At 43.0% G+C, this 24,197-nt stretch overlaps 1 protein-coding gene across 2 annotated transcripts in view; it reads right to left on the bottom strand.

Annotated features, from left to right (window-relative positions):
• Positions 1 to 24,197, bottom strand: part of SLC35F3 (solute carrier family 35 member F3) — a gene marked incomplete at both ends in the record, with an annotated part of 157,782 nt that overhangs the window by 44,714 nt on the left and 88,871 nt on the right. The window contains one exon of one of the 2 annotated variants that reach the window (XM_084202756.1): positions 14,008 to 14,083. The exons of the other annotated variant lie outside the window; for it this stretch is intronic. Within the exon in view, the coding sequence (XP_084058882.1) occupies positions 14,008 to 14,083 (76 nt within the window). Of the gene's footprint in view, positions 1 to 14,007; positions 14,084 to 24,197 lie in introns of those variants that run through there. 2 annotated transcript variants of the gene reach the window in all.

Raw genomic sequence — 24,197 nt, forward strand, 5'->3', positions numbered from 1 at the left:
ACAATGAAAGACTGTATCATTTCCAAACCTTTATAAATATTCAAGGCAGTCTAAGAGAGGTCGACATTAAAAAAAAAAAAAAAAAATCCTTCCTTATCCTGGTGTGAATTCATATGTGGAATGGAAAATCTCTTATTTCAAGCTAACCAAAATTTGTATTTATATGACCTAATACATTATGAAGGAAAATGTTTCTTTCTATAGGAACAACCATTTAGTTATTTCCCTACAGATAAGAAACGCATGTTCTGAGCTAAAAGTACCATTAGGTTGCCTGCTAAAGCTGTATTTTATAAGAAGAAGGATTGTGGCCTCTGTTTGATGTCCTGATATCTAAAAAGAATGTATAGCAGCAAAGATATAAACATCTAGCCTTTTTGTGTAGCTTCCAGAGATCTGATCTCTCCACTTATTTCAGTTTTCAATATAAGATTGTGTGGGCAGCCTCCTACATAACAAGAGATGCACCAGCAAGCCAATGAATTGTCCAAACTTAATATGACCTTGTATTAAACACATAATGAAAGGGTTACAAGCCACCTGCCAAACGCAGGTGAAATGTATGAATTGAAAAACAGACTGTCTGGGAACGCTCAGCTCATTCAAAGTAATTCTGACGTATTTTCTTGGTAATACATTGCTTGTAGCTAATGCTTCTTGCCTCACTTGCTGCACAGACCAGTATCAGGGTTCAGTTTATACTAAACAAGGTACACATTTGTTTTAACTTCACCATGTCATGGGCATTTGCTAGCATCCTCTTTGCTGTCCACCACAGAAGTCCTAGAATGATTACCAAATTTTTCCTTTCCACTCAAGATTTTCTTCTGGGCATTGTCACTGCAATACCAAACACTTCACACACCCCAACAAACTCCAGCACCCTTCTTCCCTTTGACCACTGGGTTTCTGCACACAGTAAAAACAAATTCAGGAAGCCAGCATGCAAACGAGAGCTTAAGAGGAGTTTGTGCCTCTGTGTCAAGGCAACTTCACTCAGAGTTTACGTTTTTGAAACTGCTTGGAGAGGTAGACAAAAATGGTCCTCCTTCTTGAGACAGCCAGTGGAGTATCTGCCATTCACATCTTTCACAGTTACTCCCCAGGAAAACAGGAAACCAGGATTTAAAGCACTCCTGCTGAAGATATTTAACATTAGGGAACGTGCCTAAAGCCACTAGGTATATGAGATTTTAAGATGAGTAGGTGCTCTGAGTCACAACACTGAAGCTTTGTTATTTTTTTCTAAAATGAGAATCAATCACAACTGTCTGATGCACCAGACACTCAACATCTGGTAGCACAGTGCTGACAGACAGCCCAGGACAGACACTGTGGTGAAGATCTTCCCCCCATGAAGGGCTGAAGCCACCTGCCCATGTCCCCATTGTACTGTGCACGTAAACAAGAGTCAGCAGTTCATCTGCACAGCTTGCATGAACATCACTGCCTTCCACTCTGTTCCACAGCAATTGCTCCTAAAGCTGAAGTTACTGATGTTTTTTCTCTGCTACCTGGGTAAAATTACTTGCCCAGGAATCTTTACTTCTGTGTTAAACACACCAACAGAAACATTTGCTTTCAGCAACAGACAATACTGCATGTATAACTTCTAAAACCTGAAAGGTTAACTTTCTAGGGATGCTCATTCTTTTGATGCATCTACAGACTGGAGGGACTAAAAACTTATCCCAGGCACAATGGATGTCATGATGATAGGGGTAAAAATCACTGTCTGATGATTTAGAGCTACAAGCCGAGATTTGTAATATCTGTCAGTATCTGTAGTATCTGTCAGTGAAAACTTATTGTGTCCTCGTGATTGTTTGTGCTGCTGGTGAGTTAGATGCCAAATGGGCACAGACTTTTCCAGTGGATGAACCACTGACCTGAAGGATACCTGTGACATAATCTGCCCCCAAAAACCAGATTTTCTTTGGAGAGGGTGGACCCTACAGATGATATATAATCATGTGGTCTCATCCTCTCATTTACTGTGGAGGGCTCTTGCCTGCCAGCTGGCAAACACAAAAACCAGAGCTGTAGTTTGCCTTGTCTAGTCCCTGTGTCTCTCCTGGGGACATTTTCCTCACCCAAACCACAGGTGCACAGATGGGGTGACACTAAATCCACACGTGGCTGAAAAGCTTCTCTTTCTCTCTAACACTGCGCAGGAGTCAGCTGGCAACAGAATGCACATGAATTTAAAGATGGTAAAATGTTTTAGAATCAATGAGGCAGGACATTGAAGAATTTTAGTTCTGCAGGCTTTTAATGGGTTTTTTCCATTGCTTCCTGCAGCAAACTGCTCTGTATGCTACTGTATCCCCCAAAAGAACAAATTAAGATACTGAGGTAGAGGAAAAATGCCTATCTTCCTTTCACTCATTTTGGTTTTTCATTGTCCCTCTTGCTTATGCATTTTCCTTTTCCTAAATCTCAAATGGAACCATTTCTCCTCCCTCCCTTTCAGTGCAGCCTCTGTCCCATGGCATTCAGAAACAAAGGAAGGAAATAATTTCCAAAGCTACTGCCAATGCCATTAGCCTCAGAAAACAGATGTCCTTCTGTTCCTTCTATTATGGCTGAGACCCCCTTCAGGTGACTTTGGATACCTGTGGCAAGGGCTATCTGCACCCAAGATATTTACTCCACAGACCCAGCCAAAGGCCATGAAGCAAAGGAGGCATGGAAAAGCACTGCACCTTTAAACCATTAAAAGTAACACCTTTAAGAGGCTGTCCAGGTCTCTTCTAAAGTCTGTACGAAAATCTTACGACTCCTGTGCACGGGTGGACAGCTATGGGCTTACTGTAGGACCACACTGTACCTAAATGTGTGCATTAAAAATACAATACTGATAAAAACAAGGGTGGCATTCATCTTCTTAGTTTGAGACATCTGCCATGCCGACTTGTGTATCTGAGACAGCGATTTACACTTTCTGCATAGTTAGTAGACAGAAAAAAGACATTTCCATAGCACAATTTATCTCCTTCTAAAGTGGATGATTAAAACAAGCCAGATGAATCACTCCCTCTGAGTGCTTGTTTCTCTCCACCAGCTCCAAACAGTCTGGGGTGACAAGCTGGAAGTAGGTGTCTCTGGTGTGGGTGTCTGAAGCTGGGTGAGATGAGTCCCACCTCTCCACCACTGCTGTCAGGAACAGAGGGTAAAGCCACCACAGACAGTGCTGCTGGACTCAGAGCTGTGCAGTGCACAGGAACATATTTAGCTGTCATCAATGACCTGCTTTAGCAGCTGTCAGCTAGTCAGCAAATCAGGGAAGGAAGCATTACACAAGTGCTGGGTGCCCTTTCCAACCCTTCAGAGTGAGAAAGTGGCCCTTACAGACTAAGGTCCTGCCTACTGGGGACCAAAACATGTACCTAATGATAATGCTCAACTCTTCCAGGTTCCCCAGGCTAGGAATGTAAAGTAAGCATATTCTTAAACAGTTCTTCTAAATCAGGCTTCTGGAAAAAAGTTCTGATAAGAAAGAACAACCCTCACAGGTCTTTCTGACAATTATAAATGAGATATCCTGAAGGCATTTCCATTTTGCCAGCCTGTCAAATGTTTTGTAACTGCTTGAGCATTGCGCAGAACAAGTCTGTAAAGCTTGCAAAAATATACGCTTACCATAAAGAGGGGAGAAGGAGCTGAGGGAAGTCCTGTGAGACAGTGCCTGATCCTCAGCATGGTTAGAGCTCTAGAAATCTGTGACATGCAGAGGGATCAGGGCCAGATACTGCCAAGGCATATTCTCACAGCCTTGAATGCTGTGCCACTTCTTCACCCAGTATTTACTACATGGAGGGATCGGTGGGAGACAATTAGCGCCAACATACCTGAGAACACACACGATGGCTTCTGATGGTGGTCTCCTGGATACCCAATATTATTTGCCTCAGTAGCTGACTCACAAGCTCCTCAAATTTTGTTTTTATCCCCTTCCTGCCTACCACAGTTTTTACTCTGTTCCTACCACACTAACTATGCATTATTTAGGTATTCAAGATTTTTGAACTAAGCTGTTAAAAACCAGCTGAGGGGTCATCTTGTGAAGAGAAGATGAAATATCAAATTCATGGAGTGATTTACATCTCTAATTACCACTGTAGCTGTTTAAAGCTGAAATGTTGATATTTGTTCAGATCTGTTGCCCAGGCATTTTCTTTGCAGTCAGTAAGGTGAAAGAGTGAGGTCTCAGGGACTCAGCTGTTGCCTGGCAGACCACCCAGTACCTGGTTCAGCTTTCTTGTGCCATTGTCAGTGATGGCCTCTCCTTTCACAGGTCATCCTGGTGTCTGGTTTTGAGAAACTGTTAATATTTCATTTCTGAAGCCAGTAATCTCCACGTATCAACCTTCCTGCACAGTTGTAATGAGAGCACGCACAGACCAACTTCTGCATCAAGGGACATTCCCTCATTTTCCAAATTAGCTCTGGCTTTGCCAAAGCTGGTTGTAGCAGCTGTAACCTCCTCACAATCCCACAAGAGCTCATCAGATGCCAAAGAATTTGTTCCTGGGCATGCCAAAGGACCAGGAACACCCTGCTAACACCCATGTGCCTCTCTTACACCCAGATCAGTCAGGATTCAAAGACACATTTGAGAGTTCCCATCTCTCATCTTAGGAGTCATCTCCAAAAAATATCTCCATTCTGTATTTAGTCACTAGAACAAGGCTAAGACCTCACTTTTTCTCCTCTGGGCAAATGACCTCCTGAATTTATGCTTTCCTAATAAGTAAGGATGTTTTCTATTCTGAGCCAACCAGTTTTGCTGCTAGCTGGGTTCTCCTGGCCTTGGAGGGCCTGTGAACACTGTCTTTGGCAGATGGATTTCCTGCTCCTAGCGGAGGGGTGGAAGGCTGCTCTATGACTGAGCTACTGAAGAGGGGGACACACTCCACCTCCAGTTTTTGAAGGAAAGGTTTCAGCCACTTACCTGGCAACTCATCTTTGAAACAGAGTGGTAAGTGCTAAAGAGAGTGAGCAATAGTTGGGATGGGCATCTTAGCCAGCATAAAGGACAGCATTATGTACTGGGCAGACCAGATGATTCATCCTGCAGCCTCACCAGTGCTCTCTGAGAGTGGTCAACAAGCACATCAGTAAAGGAGGTGCAGCTATCTTTTCCAGGTTTTGAAGAGGATCCTGAAAAAGTCCAAAAGCCTTACAGAAAATAGGCAGACAGGGAAAGTGCTGGAATGGATAAAAGGCTCAGTACACAGAATAGGAAACCAATGAGGAGCACACACAGCAGAGGGGGAAGCGGCCAAAGCCCTGCAGAGGTTTGGGGTGGGAGCAGCACTCTTCACCATGAACCACGGCTACCTCACCACGGGAGGGAGGGAGGGAGACACAAGGTGACAAAGTGGAGCCAGACAGGTCAGCAAGGGCAGTGGCCAGCTGCAGGGCTGAGAGACAATGTGACAGGGTCACAGCTCAGCAGATGGAGAAGTGTGCTGATAAAGAGGTGCAGGCAGTGATGAGCTCTGGCCACCAGGGATTATGAGCTCTTCACAGGATGCTCCATAGGAAAGGGCAACTCAGTGTTCAAGAGAAGTGAAAAAAACTAAATTACTGCCAAAAATTACTAGGAACAAAGCAGAAAAAAAAATTTTTCTACATCTGGGCAAGCTGCAGCTCTCAGCACACCCACACTGTGAGAGATGAATGGCTAGAAAATACATGTTCTTGTTCAATTCCACCAAGCTGGAGGCAGGACCCAATGGACTTTGGTCAGGCCCATATGGCAGCTGCGTGGGATTTTTGAGGAAGCTGCTCCTGGATTCCTACAGGAAAGCTGTGAGTCCCTGTGGGTGGCTGGTGTGTGGGACTGTAACACAGCACTAGAATGACTTTGGGTTTGCTCACAGTTCCCCAGTTTTCCAACCATGGTCGGGGCTGAAGGTCTAGAAGATCAGTGCTCTGTTTTTTATTGAATATCAATTAATGTATCACAATGGAAAAATGACAAAACCCTGTAAAACCTTATTAAATCAGTTTTTAAATTAGAATATTTGGTCAACACCACATTCTACGAACGAATTTTCAGATGCTATTTGAGAAAAGTTTAAAGTGCTTTCTTTAAATACTTTGCTATTACAGAATGAGATAAAAATATTTTCACTTAATTTGATCATGAAATAGAACTACTAAATTTAGGATAAATTGATACAGAAAATAGTTTTAAAGTCCACAGTAGAATTATTTTAAAGAACAAACCTAGGGTATTAACCTATTAGGTCAGAAGGTTTGAATTTGCTTGAGGCTGAAGAATAAGGGATGTAGGTATATGAAAATAGGGAAAATTGCATGAACGAAAACTCAAACCAAGAAAAAAGCATTCTGAGTTCAGACCCTCTTCTGCTATTGAAACTCTTAGTATAAATTAACTAATTATTAAAGTGTTACAACCATCTGCGCAGGCTATTCAAACTTGTCTGGTCCTCTCACTTTAATTTCAGCAGGGTAGAAAATAGGACTTTTGGTTCATTGACAATCAAGGTGATTCTCATCTGTGGAAATCTGTCCCATATTACTGATGTCACCAGATCATCTATTTAGCTTGATTTGTATCAAACAAGCCTAAATATCTTGTAGCAGGTATTCTCATATCCTGAAGTATAAACCACAGGTATAGGTGGTTTTATAACTGATGGTTAATATATATTAATTCCTGTTTTATCCTGTGCTAAATATTATATCTAAACTTACTGAGAGCTGGAATTAAATAATCTTCACATATTTTTGAAGACATGCCAAATTCTCCTCCCTAGCATACATATGCCCTTCTGCCTCTGTCAAATGTGCCAGCAAGGCTTTCTGCAAAATACATATTCTAATTCCTGTTAGTCATATATAAAGAGGACTGAAAATTTATCAACTTCACCCTGCAGCAATTTGGACTTTAATCCATTTAATTCATCTTCAGAGGCAACTGCCTTGAAATTCCATTAAAAGTGCTGCATTCGAATGGGCCTGATTATGATATTCTACTTTGAATTTTATGAGGTGAGGAGTTCCCCTAAATACTGTCCTTCTTATTATTAACCAGAATTCATGACCAGAATCCACAGTGAAAATGGAAGATTCTGGGTGCTTTTTACAGTAGCAGCATTGTGGGACTGGAAAGTAACCACGTGCAAGGAGCAACCCTGATTATAAGTTACATGTTCTTGCTATTATTCTGCATTCCATTCTTGAATAAAAATTGGATTGAATCTTAGAGTGAATTACCTGGTGAGGTCACTTGGAGTTTCACCACTTACTTTGAGGGGTTATGGAAGCAGAACTGCTATTAGAACAAAAATCAGATATGAGCAAAACTGTATTCTGGGCAAATTTTGATCAGTCTGTTCAAATTTCAGACTGAACAAAGGGTTGAGAGATGGTAAAAAACCAGTATGGATTCTCTGCAGGAAGCTACTGCAATAATTATCCAGGCATTTGAGTGCTACATGTCTTTCTTGAGTAATAGTTTTATCTCCAAAGGAATTCAATTACTCACATACTAATATAAAGAGCACATTTATATCAGTGCATATATACAGGGAGATAAGTGAATTCATGCTAACTGTGGAGGCTCTGCTGACTGCACTTTATCAAAAACAAGACAACGTTCTTTCACTCTTGAGGAGCTTTCAAAAACTCGGAGCTGCCCGGCTTTCAAGTAAGCACAGTTTTAGACAGAAGACTCTGCTGTAGCCCATTGGTTTCTTCCATAGTGAATTCCAACTCCACCTGATTCTTCCCCTAGAAACTAATGGTTTAACCTGCCATTGAACCTCTAACACAACGCTTTTTCTTAGGTCCTGAGTTCAGACCAAGACAGTTGGAGCATCTTTTCTCTGTCAGCCAATAACTAGATAGTAGTGGGGACCTGACATGGACTTGAGTGTGCTCACAGTGGTGAGAGTAATGCACATACATCCACAGAAGTCCCCACATGATTTACTCAATGATCTCCTGGAAGGAAGAAGAGATGCCTCTCACCTCTCAGCAGCAAACTCATCAAAAGCTGAGTCTCCTTTAAAAAACCAAGCTTGGCTAGGCCCATGTGGGCACTGAGGTACTCAGTGTAACTCCATGCGAAAATACATCGCACACAAAAATTCTAGTTTCTATTTTCTCTCTGATACTTGCCTCATCCTCTTTGCAGCGAGAAAGGCTTTTGCAACCCACCATTCCTCACTTGTTTCAGTCAGCTACAGAAGACAGACTCATGCCTTTTTCAGTCGCAAATTAAATATTACCCTTACTGAGAGCTGTGCTAGGGAATTTGAGGTGATTGTGGAAAAGGCTCTTACCTCCTCCCTTCTGTACTTTTCATGACTGAATGACAAGGCTTACAGGGTTCACACTTGTCTGGGTTTGAGGAGGCCTAGGATCAGAAGTAGTGAAACTGAACCAAAATGTATACCTAATACTTCCAGAAGAGCCAACATACAACTTTCGCATAACCAAAGGATGCTTGATCATGTGTCAAAATTCATGCCTTGAGTAGGGCTCAAAAAATTTCCAGGCTGGATACCCCCTGCATTAGGTCCAGATAGAGGAGATCCACATGTTTGGAACCAGGTACCTGATTTCTCCAATAGATGGTGGGCAACTCTGCCTAGAGGCAAGCCAGCTCTGCACTGCTGAAAACACCTTGTTTCCTGTTGCCTTTGATCTTATGCCGCAGTGGCTGTCAGCAAAGCTCAGTGAAGACTACAAAGTGAACCTACTCTTTCATTGGCCAAATTCCTGCTTCTGCAGGATGCTATCCAGGTCTGCAGTGGCATCTCACAGTTTATAATTAACAAAGATTAACTAGGCTGTGGACTAAAGGTTGGCAGTGGTGCTCCAGCCAAGCGGAGAGAGATGCTTACTACATAAGTGAATGTGCTGTACTGAGTATAATGTGAAACAACATAAATAATCCTATATATGAGCCTTGTTGCTGGGAAATTGCTGGGGAATACATGTTGAGCTAACTTAGACTTTTGTGTTGAACTAGGACTCTTTTTGGAACTCTGGCTCTTACACTGAGCTACAAATCCTACTGTTTACGATCGTCAGCCATCAGGAAAGAAGGACAAAATTCCTTTTACAAGATTTATAAAATTAAAATACAGGAGACAGTGAATAATGCATGCTGGTGACTTCATATTTATTTTTTACTGGTTCTTTTTCCAACTTCTCATGGGAGAAGCCTATAATTAAATAGGTGGATTAGTAATCTGCTTAGTTTTTGAAAGCAAATGCCTAAATTGATTCAAGATGACTACAAAATGCACCTTACTTCACTTTAGGGATAAGTGGGTGAAATGTAATGGTCTGTGATCCATGGAAGGACTGAGAAGATGATCCAATGGATGCTGTCATTCTTAAGTTCCATCACCGTAAGTGAAACTACTGTTCATCTATTGTGTACACATACTGTCTCATTTCAGCCACTAAAGTAAGGAAGCTTAGATAAATCTTTAATAACATCTCTTTCTGATTTGTGATGCATTCAAACTCCTGCTCTGGCATTAGTTTAATAACATCAAAATTGTCTCATTTTATTTTTGTGTCATTTGAGGAGGGGACACAGTGCAGAAATAATGTCACCTCCAAACCTATAACTCATGACTTTGCACAGGTGAGATAATAGATGAAATAACCGGGGGGGACAGGATCAAAGATAAGCTAGAGGGACTCCCCAGTGATTAAGCTAGCACAGCTAAGAGCAGCTCATTTTGAGGCTGCTTAAAGCCTAAGAAAGCATGGTGCCATTTGGGAAGTGAGCCAGGTGTTATGCAACAAGAAACTCCTCACGCCTTTGGAACAAGATCTTGGCTATCTGCTCAAATATGCTGTTGTACTAACTGAAAATACTGCAAGGAATACAAAAACTGGGCAAAAGCTGCCCTGGGCCAAAGCCAGAGAGTAATTACTGTCCATGTGTACTTAACACTCAGTACCCACAGCAGAAGGCACTCCTGTTCTGTCAGCTGAGTAAGTGACATTATCCTGCGGTAATGGGGCGCATGCTGGTAGGTCCAAAGGAGAAGCAGACACACAGCAAACCTAAAACCCCCATCCTGGTGAATTTGTCACCATCACCTTCACCAGTTCTGGTCAGGAGAAGGAGAAAGCAGCTACCATAGCTAAGGAGCAAGAACCAGGTGGGTTAAGGTGCCCTGACTGTTTGCACTGAACACTGTCCCCTGTGCATAGAGGCTGCCTGAGCAAAAGCAAACACTTTCAAGTCCTCCATGCAGAGCCCAACACAAATTCCTTGCCAAGGCTGCTTCAGTGGGGGAGCACACCCAAACCCACAGCCCTGGCTGAGCCCCCAAAACACCAGCCTCTCTTGCTCACCAGCTGCTTCTGTTTCCCAGGATGCATGAGCACTGCACATGTCTGCCATGCATGGCTTTTGTATGAAAAAAGACCAGTGGCCACCAAATCTTGCTTCTGCAGTTGTAAAGTCCTGGGTGAGATGTTCACACAGCCTGCCCTAGTGCTCAGTCGTACAAGCATTGCCTGTCTACCAAAACCTTTGGAGGCCACCAGCAGAATGCTGCTAATAGTTACACAGCATTTGTTCAGAAATGTATTTATGCAGCATTTGAGCTTATTTCCTGAAAATGAAGCTTTAGTCACCGATTTCAGTAAACTAAGGCTTCTCTGGCCCCTGTTGCATCCATTGATGGCCCTGTCATGGCCACAAAGATATGTGTGGAAAGTTTGGGGGTCCATTCCTATCTGCTGTAGGTCTTTTCTTGCCTGCTCTGTCAGAAGATGTGCTGCTTGTTTTTAGGCAAGTTGCTTCATTCTGCAGTTTCTCAGCTGCTCCATCTGCGAAATGAGGATAATAAGAATCTCCTCTCTTAAAGAAGCCAACTGCTACTCATGGAAGTTTTTGCTGTGCTTGGGATCTTTAGTTTGTGCTTGCTAAAGAAGTGAAAAAGATTTATTATTAAAGCGGTTACAGTGTTGATACGCTTGTGATGAATTCTCTGCAGGCATGCAAATATACTAAAGGCCAAATTTATTTCTCATTCATACTTATACAAGTTCCCTGCAGCTCCAGCAATGCAGGCAGGGTTACTCTAGCTGAACATGTGGTTCATCTGGTTCCACAGCAACTCAGTTTAGATGTTTATGTGCAATAACTGATAGCAGAGAGATATCTTTTTTATAAGAAACTTGGAATAGCACCAGTCACTCAATGCTGACAGAACAGTGCAGAGGAAATGTGCTATAAGGGAGGCTGCAATAGCATTTCCTTGGTGCTGAAAGCCTGGGAATAAGTAGCTCCTTGTAGGGGCTAATTAAGTGGAGGATGTGTTTTCTCTGGTGTGATGATTGTTCTGCAGTTCTTTGTCAAAGCTGATGTTACCTGTCTGTGGAAGATCTTAAGATGCAGAGCAAGAATGGAGATATTTACCTTCCCAGGGAAGAGAAGTCAGTTCTCAAAGCACACTGTGCTTTCCTGTACAAATAGGGAGAAACCAGCCAATTGGCTGGTCTGAGAGGAATAGCCACTGCAGTGTGGACAGAAATTGGTGAGAAAAACAACCACAGAAGGAAGAAAAAGCACAAATCAGGCCCCAAGCATTCATTTCTCAAAATATGAAGGGTGTACAATGGTACCAGGCACAGAAAACACATGGTATGGTTACTGCCTGCCTGAGCAATGTAGACACAGTTGTCTTTAAAAGTGCTGGTACAGCAGGCTCTGAGCATACTGATGATTCAATCTCCAAAATAATTCGAAATGGCAGTCACGCTTCTGAAGGCAGCAAGTCCTTATCTTCCTTTTAAAGCAAAGAAGTCACTGCACCGGCAGGAAAATACAAGGAATGCTGGAGGGCTTTACAGCAGTGCATATCAATGAAAGGCTCCTCTTGGCTAACCATCCCAGAATGAAACATATTCCTAGTGGTTCTGCCAAGGACCCTTGAAACGCTTTGATGGTGGTTGATAGGGGAGAAAATAATCATAACTGTGAAGCAGATGAAAGTTTTGGTTGTCTTGCTCTTAGCATTGTCTGTGCCTTTGCAATGGACTTGGACTACCAGAGGAAGGCAAATCTTTGCCAGAGGTACGGCAGCCAGGCCAAGGGAAGTCAGCAGTCCACAGTGTGCCAGCTGTCTCACTTTATTTTTGCCTATAACTACATTTTTTTTAAATATGGCTTTAACACCAGCTGGCAAAATTAGTCAATGTTAGCCTGAAAGAAAATGCTCTCAACTGGTTTGGAAAAGGAAGCTCTCAAATGGAGCCAGTCTGTTTCATTAAAGAGAAGGAAAGAAACTCCAGGTCCTATCATACACCATCAAGGCAATTTAGATTTTTGCCACTGATGGTAAAGGAAAAAGGAATCTGAAGTAAAGAAGGAAAAGTCCAACTAGGTCAACAAAGTCCCTGGTGGGCAGCAATAGGGTATCTGAGAGCTGGTATGCAGAGCAGACATGGAAATGCTTGAAAGGATTCAATTTAATGGCACAGTGAAAGATTGCTCTCCTTCTATTTCTATATAAGGCAGGTAATAAACTGTATTTGAACTGGTAAAAGAGGAATGAGATGACCCACATTTCAAAGTTGGAACCTGGTAGGTTATTATTATTTATGATTCATAAAGCTTGTGCAGTGCACCAAAAGAAAGGGAGGCAAGCTCCTAGCCCAGAGGAGCCTCCAGTGCAAACCTCGAGAGAAACACTCTACTGTGCATGGGGTCAACTCCAAGGGCTTTTTAAAATTCTAATTATAGTGTAATGAAGGCCTGCTCTTTCAATCAGAAAACTGGGATCCCTTTTCCTATCTCTGCAGTAGGTGGTTTTTATGTTACGGGAATGCAACAGCTGAATATTCTGTGAATTGAACTAAGAACCTTCAGGTACCCCTTACTTTTCACCCTTACTTGCTGCTTTTAGTTCCTTTTCTCCTCTTGCACATTTCTGCATTTTCTCACTTTCTGCTCCACAGAGCTTTTGCTACCATTTTTTCTTTTCCTTTATTAATTTCTCAGTTTTTCAGTATTAGTTTTGTCTTTTTCATGAGCTTTCTCTGGAGTCTCACATTCACATTTTATATCTTGCCATTCAATCATTTCTTTTTTTTAGTTTTTCTTCCTCTTCCTCACTCTTCTCACCCCTTTTCTGCCTCTCCTCCTTCCATTCGCCCTGGCCAACCTTTTTCTTTCACCAACACCATTTTCTCAAGCAACGACATACCCCAGTGGTATTCCCCAAACCAGCAACTTTCCCTTTGCTCTTCCTTCAGGAACAGAGCTCTGTATCCATCCTTCAGACAGGCTCCTCTCCCTGACCTGCACCCTGCCTTTGCATTCACCCCTCCACCTCTAGGACAAGGCTTACAGGTTTCTACCCAAGAAAATAGCTCCTCACCCTCGGATTTCTCCAGGGAACCCTTCTGAGCACATCAGCGTCCTTTTCAAGGTCCCCGGCCATGATCCCTGAAAGTCTTCAAAGGTCCCCAGTGGTCCCTAGAGGTCTGTCAGCCCCCATTGCTCCTTGGCTCTTATATCCCTCTTGGCCACAAGACTCCAACTCCACGGCTATCATGCAGCTGGATTGGCTAAGAGAGGTGAGGACAGATGGCTGGAACACGGGGCTGCGTTCCTCACATCGGGAGAACAAATCTGCCGAGCATCTTCCTTCCCTCCGGCCAAGGGTCCCGCATGGCAGAAACTCGCCCACGGGTTTGGGGGCTGCTCCCGCGTCCCGAGGGGAGGTGCGGACCGGTGCTCTGCCTCTGGAGTAAGGGCGAGGAAAGCCCCGGGGCTGAGCAGGGCGGTGGACAGGGGTAAGCGCCGGCGATGCCCGGCGGCGGGGGAGCTGCGCGCCCCGTGGGTTCCGAACGCCCGCGCACGAGTCGCGCCGTCCCCCGGCACCGGGCATCGCCCCAGCACCGCACTCGGTCGCCCCGGAGCATCCCCGGTCGCGGTACCCGGTCTCCCCGGGATACCCTCGTCCCGCTCGCAGCGACGTCGTTTACCTTCCACTTTGGTGAGGGTGAGGACGGGGCTGTTGCAGGCGCTGAGCGGGGCCACCCTGGCCGAATGCTTCTTCATGGCGAGCCCGTCGCCGGCGGCAGCTCCCCGCCGCCCCGCGCCTACATCCTGGCGCCGCCGGAGCCCTCTTCGGCGGCGCTCCCCGGTTCGGCTCCCGGCCCGCCGCCCTCTGCCGCAGCACCGGGCGGCGGGGGCTGGGGCTCGCCCGCCCGCCCGCTGCCGCTCGGGGCTGCTGCAAACCCGACGTCACCGGCACGGCCCCCCCCGCCCGCCCCCAGGGCTCCCGGGGCCGCCCCCCGGGTCGAGGCGGGGGAGGCGCCCGGACGCCGCGGCGAGAGGCGCTGCGGAGCCCCCGGACGGCGCCGGCCCCGCGCAGGGAGCCGGGACCGTAATGCGGCTGCGGACACGGCTCCCGAGCCCGCCGGTGCGCCAGGGATCCCCGGAGCGAGCCGCGATCCCGGCCCCGGCCGTGGCTGCTGGCGCTGGGCTCCTGCACCGCACGGAAAGGGCTCCTGGCTCATCGCGCTCTGCTCAGGTCCCTTCGCACTGTCTGAGGGAAAAGGAGAATTTACACTCTCCGAACCAATTCATTATTTACTCAGTATTATCCCTCCTTTGTTTTCCTTCAAGTCCAGCCACTGTTCTGGGTCAATTTTCATTCGTGCCTTTAGTGATTTCTGCCATCCTCGCCACAGCCTTTCTGTTCCTGCTGTATCTTTTTGGAGGGAGACCAAAACTCGACCCAGCGGCCAAGATGAGATTACTCCATGGATTCACCGATAATACTCCAACACCTGCAGTCACATACTCTACAGCTTTCTTAACATGATCCAACAACTTCTTTTTGGCACAAAAAGGCACAAAACGAAGTATGTCCATATCCAGTCACGTTAAATAAAATGTCATATGTCACAACTGGATGCTGCCTGTATGTGGCAACCTTTTATGGTGTTTTTGGTTTTTTCAGCAATAATTTTAAGATCCCAAATCATGACATGCCACAACATTGACTAGAGCTACCCCTCTGTCAGAGCACAAAAATCTAACTGGCATTAGTTAATGAGACTTAATGCAAGTAGATTCAGGAGAGAACTCACCATAATGAATGAGTATGAAAGATGTAAAATAGATTTATATCACTGTAAGCAGAGCACCAGAACTCACAAAATGCTGAGCACAGTGACCTTAGCACCCTTTGCTCCTTGTGATTTTTTCTGTGGTTATGAAAATACTCCGCAGATTTACCAGGTTCAAACCGAGATGCGTCAGCAGACAGGGCGCAAATACTCAACATTTCTTAAGATCTGGTCAAATTAAAATGAGTGTACTTTGCAAACAAGACCGGGCAGCCATCAATACTCCACAAACATTCCAAAGTATTCTTTAATTATATAAATAGTAGCTATTGAAAATCAGTCCTGACAGACTTTTCAGGAAACCGTGGGAAAACACCACCTCACTTCTGCTGGTAAGAAAGTTCTTTATATTTAAGACTCAAGCTTTCTCAAGGGGTCAGAGCCACACTTTCAGCATGGGTCTCATTGGTTGATCTGCAGTCTGATGAAGCTCCAAGGTGTTTTGCACTTCCTGTGCCTCTTCTGTGCAACCTTTGGGATGAACCTTTTACAAAAATCATTAGGCTGCTTTCAAAGTGATTCTCTGAAAAAAATAAGCATGTGCTTACTGCTAAGACTACAAAATATCAGCTTGGTCAAATGATGGTTACTGGTTTTCATGGTTATTTACAAGATATTTTAGTAGAATTGTTTGACCAATTCTGCTTCCTGGGATGTTACAGATCATAAGCATTTGAGAACCATCTTATTTCATTGCACTATTTAGTCTCAGAGTCCAATTGGTTTCTGGTTATTGAAAGAAGTTACATAAAGAGAGGCAGATTTCACCTCAGATGGTTCTGTCCATGAAATATTTTGCAATGTTGCAGTGCCTGTTATCTGAGGATTTCAAAGCACATTATAAAATATTAACTTATTTTACACTGCCTTTGGGAAGAAACTTCAGGCTCACTGGTAATTAAAATACAGCCACATAATTTAAGAGACTCCCTTAGATTCAGGTGACAAGTAACAACAGAACCTGGAGAACTCTGTCTGGCTTCTGCTCTGAGCAGATCTTCCAGGATCGTTTCAGCCTCTGCTATATAAGGAGGAAAACACTAAATCAGCATTTTACATCCAAATGTCATCAGTTTTTCCCAGAAGTAAATGGCTGCCTAAGGACAATCAGACTTCTCTTCTGGTTATACTTGTAATCAATGGGATGGTCATAAGAATTAAAAATATATTCATTAAATAGTCTTTCTTGCTGAGCACTTATATTCTTTCCTTCTAACAGGCTTACGCTGTCTTCCTTGTTAAAGGAAAGACACAGTAGCTACATTCTTTTACTTGGAGGGTGGTGCTGCTCACGTAGAAAGTCACAGAGAAAAAATGGGGTTTGGGATGACATGTTACTTAACCACGTGTAATATTTCAGGGTTTGCAGAGTTGTTAACACATTTCAGGCTCACAATGTTTTATTTAAGCCCAGAACCCCAAAGATGTATGGCAGTAAGTCTCTCCTGTGGCTGGCTGGCCCCTCTGCCCCTGGTGCTGCAGGAGAGCTAAGAGGGATCTTGTCCTCCTCCCTCCTCTGATGATGCCTTGCACGGCCACAGCACTCAAGCTTCCGCTCCTCAGTGTTCAATTTAGTCACCCTGAGAAGGTTTCAAAGCCATTCAGGACATTCAGTGTCCAACTAAGGCTGATTTCAACCATGGGAGAAGACATCCAGCTGCTTGTGGGCTGTTGGAAACCTTTTGCCCAATGTATGTGTGAAGCACAGCTGATTCACATGCAGCTCTGCTCAGCTCCAACCCCTGAGCATTTTAACAGCCTTGGTTCCTCTTGCTGCCCTTACAGGCACACACACTTACACCAGAGATCCACACTAGGCCCCTGTCTTACACTGAGCATAAAAATACGAGCCACCTATCACAATAAAAAAATGTTGTGTTTATTTAATGAAGACTAGGGTGCCTGAGGACTGTGTTCCAGGGACTCTTCTGTGAAAGCTGCAGCCTTGGCAGCAGCCTTGTTACTTTCTGGAGCTGCAGCATGCCCACTTCCCCAAGCTTTAACACATTTACTGCTGGATTACATTTACTTTCATTTACCATAAGCATCTTACAGTATAAGCAATGCAAAATTGATTCACACAAGGTAAAATTTCAAGTCAAATTTATGGCTTTTTAACCTTTAAAACACCACTCCTGTATTCAGGAGGCAACGGAGGAGAAACTGGTGGATGTCTGGGCTGTGGACAGCTTACAAATGTGGAGAGAAACTCTCACACCTTGGAAACTGAAGAATGCAGATTTTCTTTATAAATCAAGAGCATGGATGTGAAAAAGGGAACGTCAGATTAAAAATTCAGGATAAGGCAGTCAGAATTTGCCCAGGCTGAAGAATTTGTAGACTTTGTAGTTTGATGGAACTAGTTTTGTTAGAGTTGGCTACCCTTCTTCATTTTAGATTAAAAAATTATAGTAATTAGGTTGGTTTTGTACATATAAACCTTTATACAAGTTTGCTACCACTCAGCATCATACTGCTTTGAAACCCATGGATCATAACCCCTTTCCTGAAGGATTCTTTATTTACATAGGAAGGTAGATTCAAGACAAAACAAAATTCTCAGTAATGTGTGCTGCAGCCTTTGATTTTTATCCTGTTAGCTAGTTTGTTTAACCAACATGAAACACAATGCCCTGTTGCTAACAGGCACAGTTGGTATTTTCCCAGTTCAGACATTTTCATGTTTAGTGTACTCATTAATAGGACATTTATTAATTTATGTGCTTGCCTTACCACTGAGGGCAATAATTGTTGTGCTTAGCAACCTTAAAGGAAATGGAGTGTGGACTTTTACTCATGTAGCCAATTTCCTAATAGGCTCCATCTCATACCAGAATGAATTCATGTGCTAGGAGTCAAACACATGCATAATACCAACACTGGCCACAACCTTCCAGGGAAAAATGATCCTTTCCTCTAGTATATTAGAAGTAATTTGTGAATATTGTCCACAAATAATTACCAGCCTCTTTATGAGGAGCTTGTTTTACTTGACTGCTGTGTTACTTTTGGTTGGCTACAATAGCTAATAACTTTATAATCTGTTTCTATTTCGAAGCTCAAAAACCACAGATGTCAAAAGCACATTTCCAACACAAATATTAGCTATTTTGGAAGTAATGGTTTCTGTCCTGCAATCATTCTGAAATCTGCATTGAGATGCTCTCTCTGGTGACCATCCACCACTATTCTGTCTGCAGCCTCCTACATTCACAACCAGAACAAATTCTTTTTTGTTACTTTTAGCATCATGTCTTGAATTCACAGAACAAGTCTGTAAAAGGAAGGAGAAAGGAAGAGGAGGGATTCAAACCTCCCTGGCCACAGGTGCTCCGTGGACTGCAGCACACAGACTCTGCTGGAGAGTCACTGCTATCTCTACCTGAATGCCTTCCCTTCCAACCTGCTCACAAGAGATAACAGTGACATGTCAGGTGCCCTGAAGGGCTGCAGACTGCCTACATGACAACATATATCCAACAGCTCCTAGACAGAGATGCAAAGCCCTGGTGAGAATATCTTCCTCTCATTTTTTCTAACCTTCTGTTTATAACTGCTGGAAGCATTGCTGGAGGAGACGGCACTGCTGGATTTTATTTCCAAGTCTCATAAAATATTAACTATTTCCAATATTTTATGAGAAGCTCTCCTGGTTTTGTGCATAAAGAACAGCTGCATTTCAAATAATACTGGTGAATTCTGCACAATGTAAGAAAAAAGCTAGATTTAATCTCAGAGTTTTAACACCCTCCTGGGTTTATCTGGCAATTGCTTTTCCTTGAAGATTTGTATATGGGACACTGTCTGACTACAAGACCTAAATCTCCTCAAATCACAAAAAAAACCATTGTTACACCATCAACATCAATAATGCAGCAGCAATAACTTCTTAACCCTTTAATTACCTAGGATACATACAGTATTAAAATAACTGAGCATCACCTCTACATTCTTCATCACCAGCCCGATCCTGGCCAGATGTTTTTGTAAAGCACTGGATGTGAAATGCATTTCAATGGAGTTGTGCACATTTTCTGCCCTCATAAACATTGTGTAAGCTGAGTCAAGCCTCTGCTCCTGAAACACCCCGGTTCAGGAGGACTTCTAACAAAGACTCAAAGGCCAGGAGACCAAGTTTGACAGTAGCTCACACTTTGAGCACTGAAAGAAAAGTAGGTGAAAAACATCTAAAGTTGGAACATATGAAAACAGAATGAAAATATCTAAAACCTAAAAACACGATTTAAAAAAAAAATCAGCTGTTCTGACTCTGACTCAGAAAGAAAAGAAATAAATTCAGTCTGTGAGGGGATCTTTTGTCCTCAAAAAAAAAAGTTTTTCAGAACTGTCTGAGCAAATAAGCCCATGCTCCTGGCCTCAAACATCCAAAAACAGACCACAGGAACTGAAGACAGAATCACATTTCTTTTTATCTTCTCACCTGAATGTTGACAGAACTATGCACTGCCCTCCCAATTTGTATTAGGCAGGACAGGAAAAAGAGATGAGATGAAAAAGGGGCATCCAAAGGTCTTTCAGAAAGTAACAATAAAGATACTTCTGAGAAGACATATTCTGTATTTCAAGTCAATGGCTTTACAGACAGTGTTCTAGGATGAAAAATTACAAAATCTGTCCAATTTAGGTTTTGCTGCCAGCTGCTTGAACCAAAGATTAGGTAGGATTTAAGCACTCCCAATGGCCTGTGACATGGAGAGGCTTTCAACCTACATAAATAATTTTCGCCAGATATTTGCCAGGAAGAAAACTGCTTTAAAATACAAGGATGTGTAAGAGCAAGAAGATCCAGACTGATTCCTGTGTTCCCCTTTTACCAGGAAGACTGATTTTAAACTCTTTAAATAACTACATTCTTTCCTGTTCCCCTGTGTATACTCTGCACTTTGTCTTTCTTCTTATTTTTTATTGTATTTCCTTGGTTCTTTTTTTCCTTTGCATTGTCTTTTCTCTTTCATGTCTTTCCTCTGTCAAATTCCTCCCAGTGCCAATACTAAAGAGCTTGCAGTATGAACTGGATGCCACATCCACTTATAAAGTTACACAGACAAACACAAAAATCCATTCAATTGTGCCTTCTTTTAAACTGTTCATGTCCATCACAACCCCTAACAGTTAGTACTGGGACTTTTGGAAGTGTCTGAGACCTCACAATTTATGGCTTCAAAGTAAATTTGCTGTAGGTGTTCAGAAGCTCTGCACCTCTCAAGCTCTCAGACACTTTGCTCTATGATTTCATTTCTGACTGCACAATAACAGCACTATGTCCAGAAGAATTCAAGATGAGGATTAAAAATAATGTCCTAGGCACAGCCTCTCCCCAGATTTTCCAAGTTTGCCCTGCCAAGTGAGGCTCAGCAGATTGGGCTTCTGGGTTAATTTTCAGGAAGCAGCAAGTCAGAATCTCTGGAAGCAAACAGGTTAATTTTCCTGGGAACTCTTGCTGAAATGCTTAAAGCAAGTAGCTGTGGTGATTGCCCTCAAAGAGACCAATCAGCTTGGCACACTGAGTTCCCCCTTCACGCACAGATATTATTTAAAAGAAATTATATAGGATGGGCTTTTTGGCACCACGTGCTTTGTAATTATATCCTCCCTATCCTGCTATCCTAATCACTCCAGTCTCCCACTCTCCCTGAGGCCAATTGTTTTTCTTGAGCCCACTGGCTATTTCTCTTTTTTGGGAGGAGCTTTTCCTTTTACTTCTTTCTGCTGCCATTAGGGCACATATTAATATAGTTGGGTCCCAGCTATCTTATTATGAGACAGCAATATAAGCCTGTTTCCTAGATGAGTATTTGCCTTCAGACACTGGGAAAAGGGAGAAAAATGCTGGGGTGGAAATGCCTATTGTGAAATCTAAAAGCACACTAGTGTGTGCAGTGAGCAGGGGCAGTGCAATCCTCCCACTCCATTTCAGGCTCTGCCATCATCGCTGCCACCAGTTACTCCCAAGTACCTTGGGACAAAACTTGGCTGCTTGCTCTATGTGCTTTTGAGATCCTGTGCTGAAAAGCCCTGAGAACATCCAAGCATTATTGTTATTCAACTCTCAGAGTATATCTAACAGGCTTAATATTTGTAATCTATTATCCTTTCTTAATGAAGAGGATGCCTTTTATTATTAGTGCAGAGGGTGAATATATTATTACTACTGTTTATCCCTAGTGCAAGAATAATTAATATCTTTGGGTCACATGTAAAATATGAATTTTGAAATGACAGTGAAATAGTGCTTTGTATAGTAAGAAGTACCTCTCTTAATACTCTAGATGTTCATAAATTGATTCACAATCTTATACATCTTAACAAAGTGAATTATTTTAACCTCACAAGTGCATTGCCGAACAGTGAAATGTCAGATGAATGCCTACAGCACAGGTATAGTGACTGATATTCATGGGCAACACCACAGAGAAAGAATAAGTCCTTTGTGCTGGTTTCAAGGCCATGGGAGTCCTGATTAAAAGAGCAGGCTTAAAGACAGGAAACTAGCTGGAGGTTGTGGCTGGAAAGCTAGGAGGGCTGCTCTGTCCCTTCAGAAAGAAGGTACTTTATATGAAGGACCATGGATGTAGTCAGGAGATTCATAACAATGTAAAATTGGAATAATTCCACAGATTTAAGTGTAGCCATATCAGATGAATGCATGGGCAGCAAAGAGTATCATCAACCCCAAATATTTTGCATTAAATTCAATCTTTTACTTAGACTGTAACATTGTGTTTTTTGAAGCCTTCAAGAGAGGGGTGAGACTGAGGAAAATGGGCAGCTTTTTTCCAACAGTTTACTTTGGATAAACAAGGCAGGATTGTAACATTATATTTTCTATTTGATTAATTTAATCTAAAATAAGCAAAAACTTTGCATGTTTAATTCTTCAGATAGGAAATTCAGCTTAGCTCTAAAATACTTCGTACATACTGGTCAGATGTTAGTGAGAAGGTTTTACACATTGCCTTAGGTTTCAGCAGATATAGTGGAACCACACCCTTAGGATCTGTGAAGGAGGTCAGGAAAGAAACAGGAGGAAAATGATGGTTTCTCCTAGTCACTCTCATGCTTCTCCCTATTTTCAGCTGGAACTGTACTATGGCACATAAATTTACTACAGTAATTAGCTGCATTTACTACCTTATTTTTCCCCCACCCACCTGGGCACAAGGTATATGTGCTGTTTGTGGAGGTTCTGTATGATACAGGTTCTGTATGCTTTTAAAGCTATGCTTTAATCCTTTCACAGCTTGATCCCTGCCAACTTTTAGGAGTTTGCAATTTACATAGTGTTTCAAAAAAGCAACAGTTTCTACAACTTTCCTTGGGATGTGATTATCTATTGGTGGATCTTGTCTTTTTTTCTTGCAGTACGAGACAAAAGAAGTTATAGTGGGTTCATGCTGTCTCTTGCAAGCAGAAACTGTAAAATCTTTACAGATCTAGTTAAAATAGTCATGGGGATTTTTAAGAATGCTGGAGTAGAAACTCCAAGTTCCATGCTTATGTGACAATGACGGTGAGCACCAAAGATGTGTCATTCTAAGCTATAAGCCCTGACTTTCACACAATAACAGGGCAACTCTTCATAAAGCCTTCTTACTGCTTATCCTTAATCCCCCAACTTCTAGACTGGATTTGGTTAATGCTTTTGGGGAATGAATCTGGATGATTAATTAGCAGTACCAGGGATATCTGTAATAAGATTACGCATGTGGTTTTACATTCCCATGACTCAGTTGATTTTCTTTTGAACTAATGGGAACTTTGTTATTGCTTTCAATGTACTCTGTGTTGGAGCTGTCAATGCTGATAAAACTGTAATAATAAAACAGCTAAAAGGAAACCAGATTTAGAATGCAGACAAACAAAAAATATCAGCTTCTAGAGTAGTTGGAGGGAGGGTCGTGTTAAGCTAGGAATCCACAGGAAAACTAAAAGAGGGCAAGACATCAGGTAGGAAAATCCAAGATAAAGATGGAAAGTGAGGGCTGCCAGATAGGATAAGCCAAAGACAAACATCAGAACACAAACACAAAACATAATTGGAATAAGAAATAATAAGGCTGTTAGGTAAATCCAGAAAAACGGAAGCAACTGCCTATTGTGAGAAAAGTCCATGTGTGCTTTGGATAGAGCAGTGGAACTCATCAGATCCTTTCAAGCAGAGTAAAAAGCCCACTACTAAAAACACAGTTTTCTATTAAAAGGAGGCTTCTTGTCCTATAACGTGTTGTTAGGGGCTAATGTGTCCTTGTGCAAAGAGACTTCAGACTGGTTCTTTAGCTGCAGTTTGATCCCTTCACTGTGGTCACCAGGACAAATCCTTTGGAGAATCCAGCTGATTTGTACCCTTCCTGTCACGCAAAGCAGCCTAGTCAGGTATTTCCAGAGGAGCATTCACTGTATGGCACAGAGATATGAAGTAGGAGCCATGGGGAGACAACTGTCCTCCATCAGAGGCTCCCTTGGCTGGCACCCAATGGTCTTAGCACAACCCTGGGGCAGCATCAGCTTCTGGTGTCACTTACAGTAGGATGAGGCGTGCTCTGGTCTTTGCTGGACAGATGCCTGGATGATCACAGCACAAGGGGCCTGAGGGCCAGAGACAGCCTATCCATCTCCCTCTCACCTGCACTGAACCTCCATCAGACAGGCTCCAGCCTCTGCACCCTTGGCAGAAACTTTCTCCTGAGATCTGGAACAAGGAAACTCCCCCTGAGTTGACTGTTAGTGATCTTCTTTCCTTTCCCATTCCTAGCAGATGAAGGTCTGGATTTCAGGTTAAATTTCCACTGAAAAGCAGCAGGAGAGCAGATTTATACCTTGCACGTTATTTCCAACAGCATCCCCCCAAATGTATATAAAACATTACTATAATTCTGTCCTAGGGCTATGTTGGTATTAAGAAACCACTTGAATTTTGCTCTAAGTAATTAAAATCACAAGTACTTTTTGTTGCAGTTACAGGCAGGAGGCAAATGCGGCTGGGGCTTTATTATTTAGATATGTGTAATAAATCAGGC

This window comes from Fringilla coelebs, assembly GCF_963513975.1.
Source record: "Fringilla coelebs genome assembly, chromosome: 3".
NCBI classification, from domain to species: Eukaryota; Metazoa; Chordata; class Aves; order Passeriformes; family Fringillidae; genus Fringilla; species Fringilla coelebs.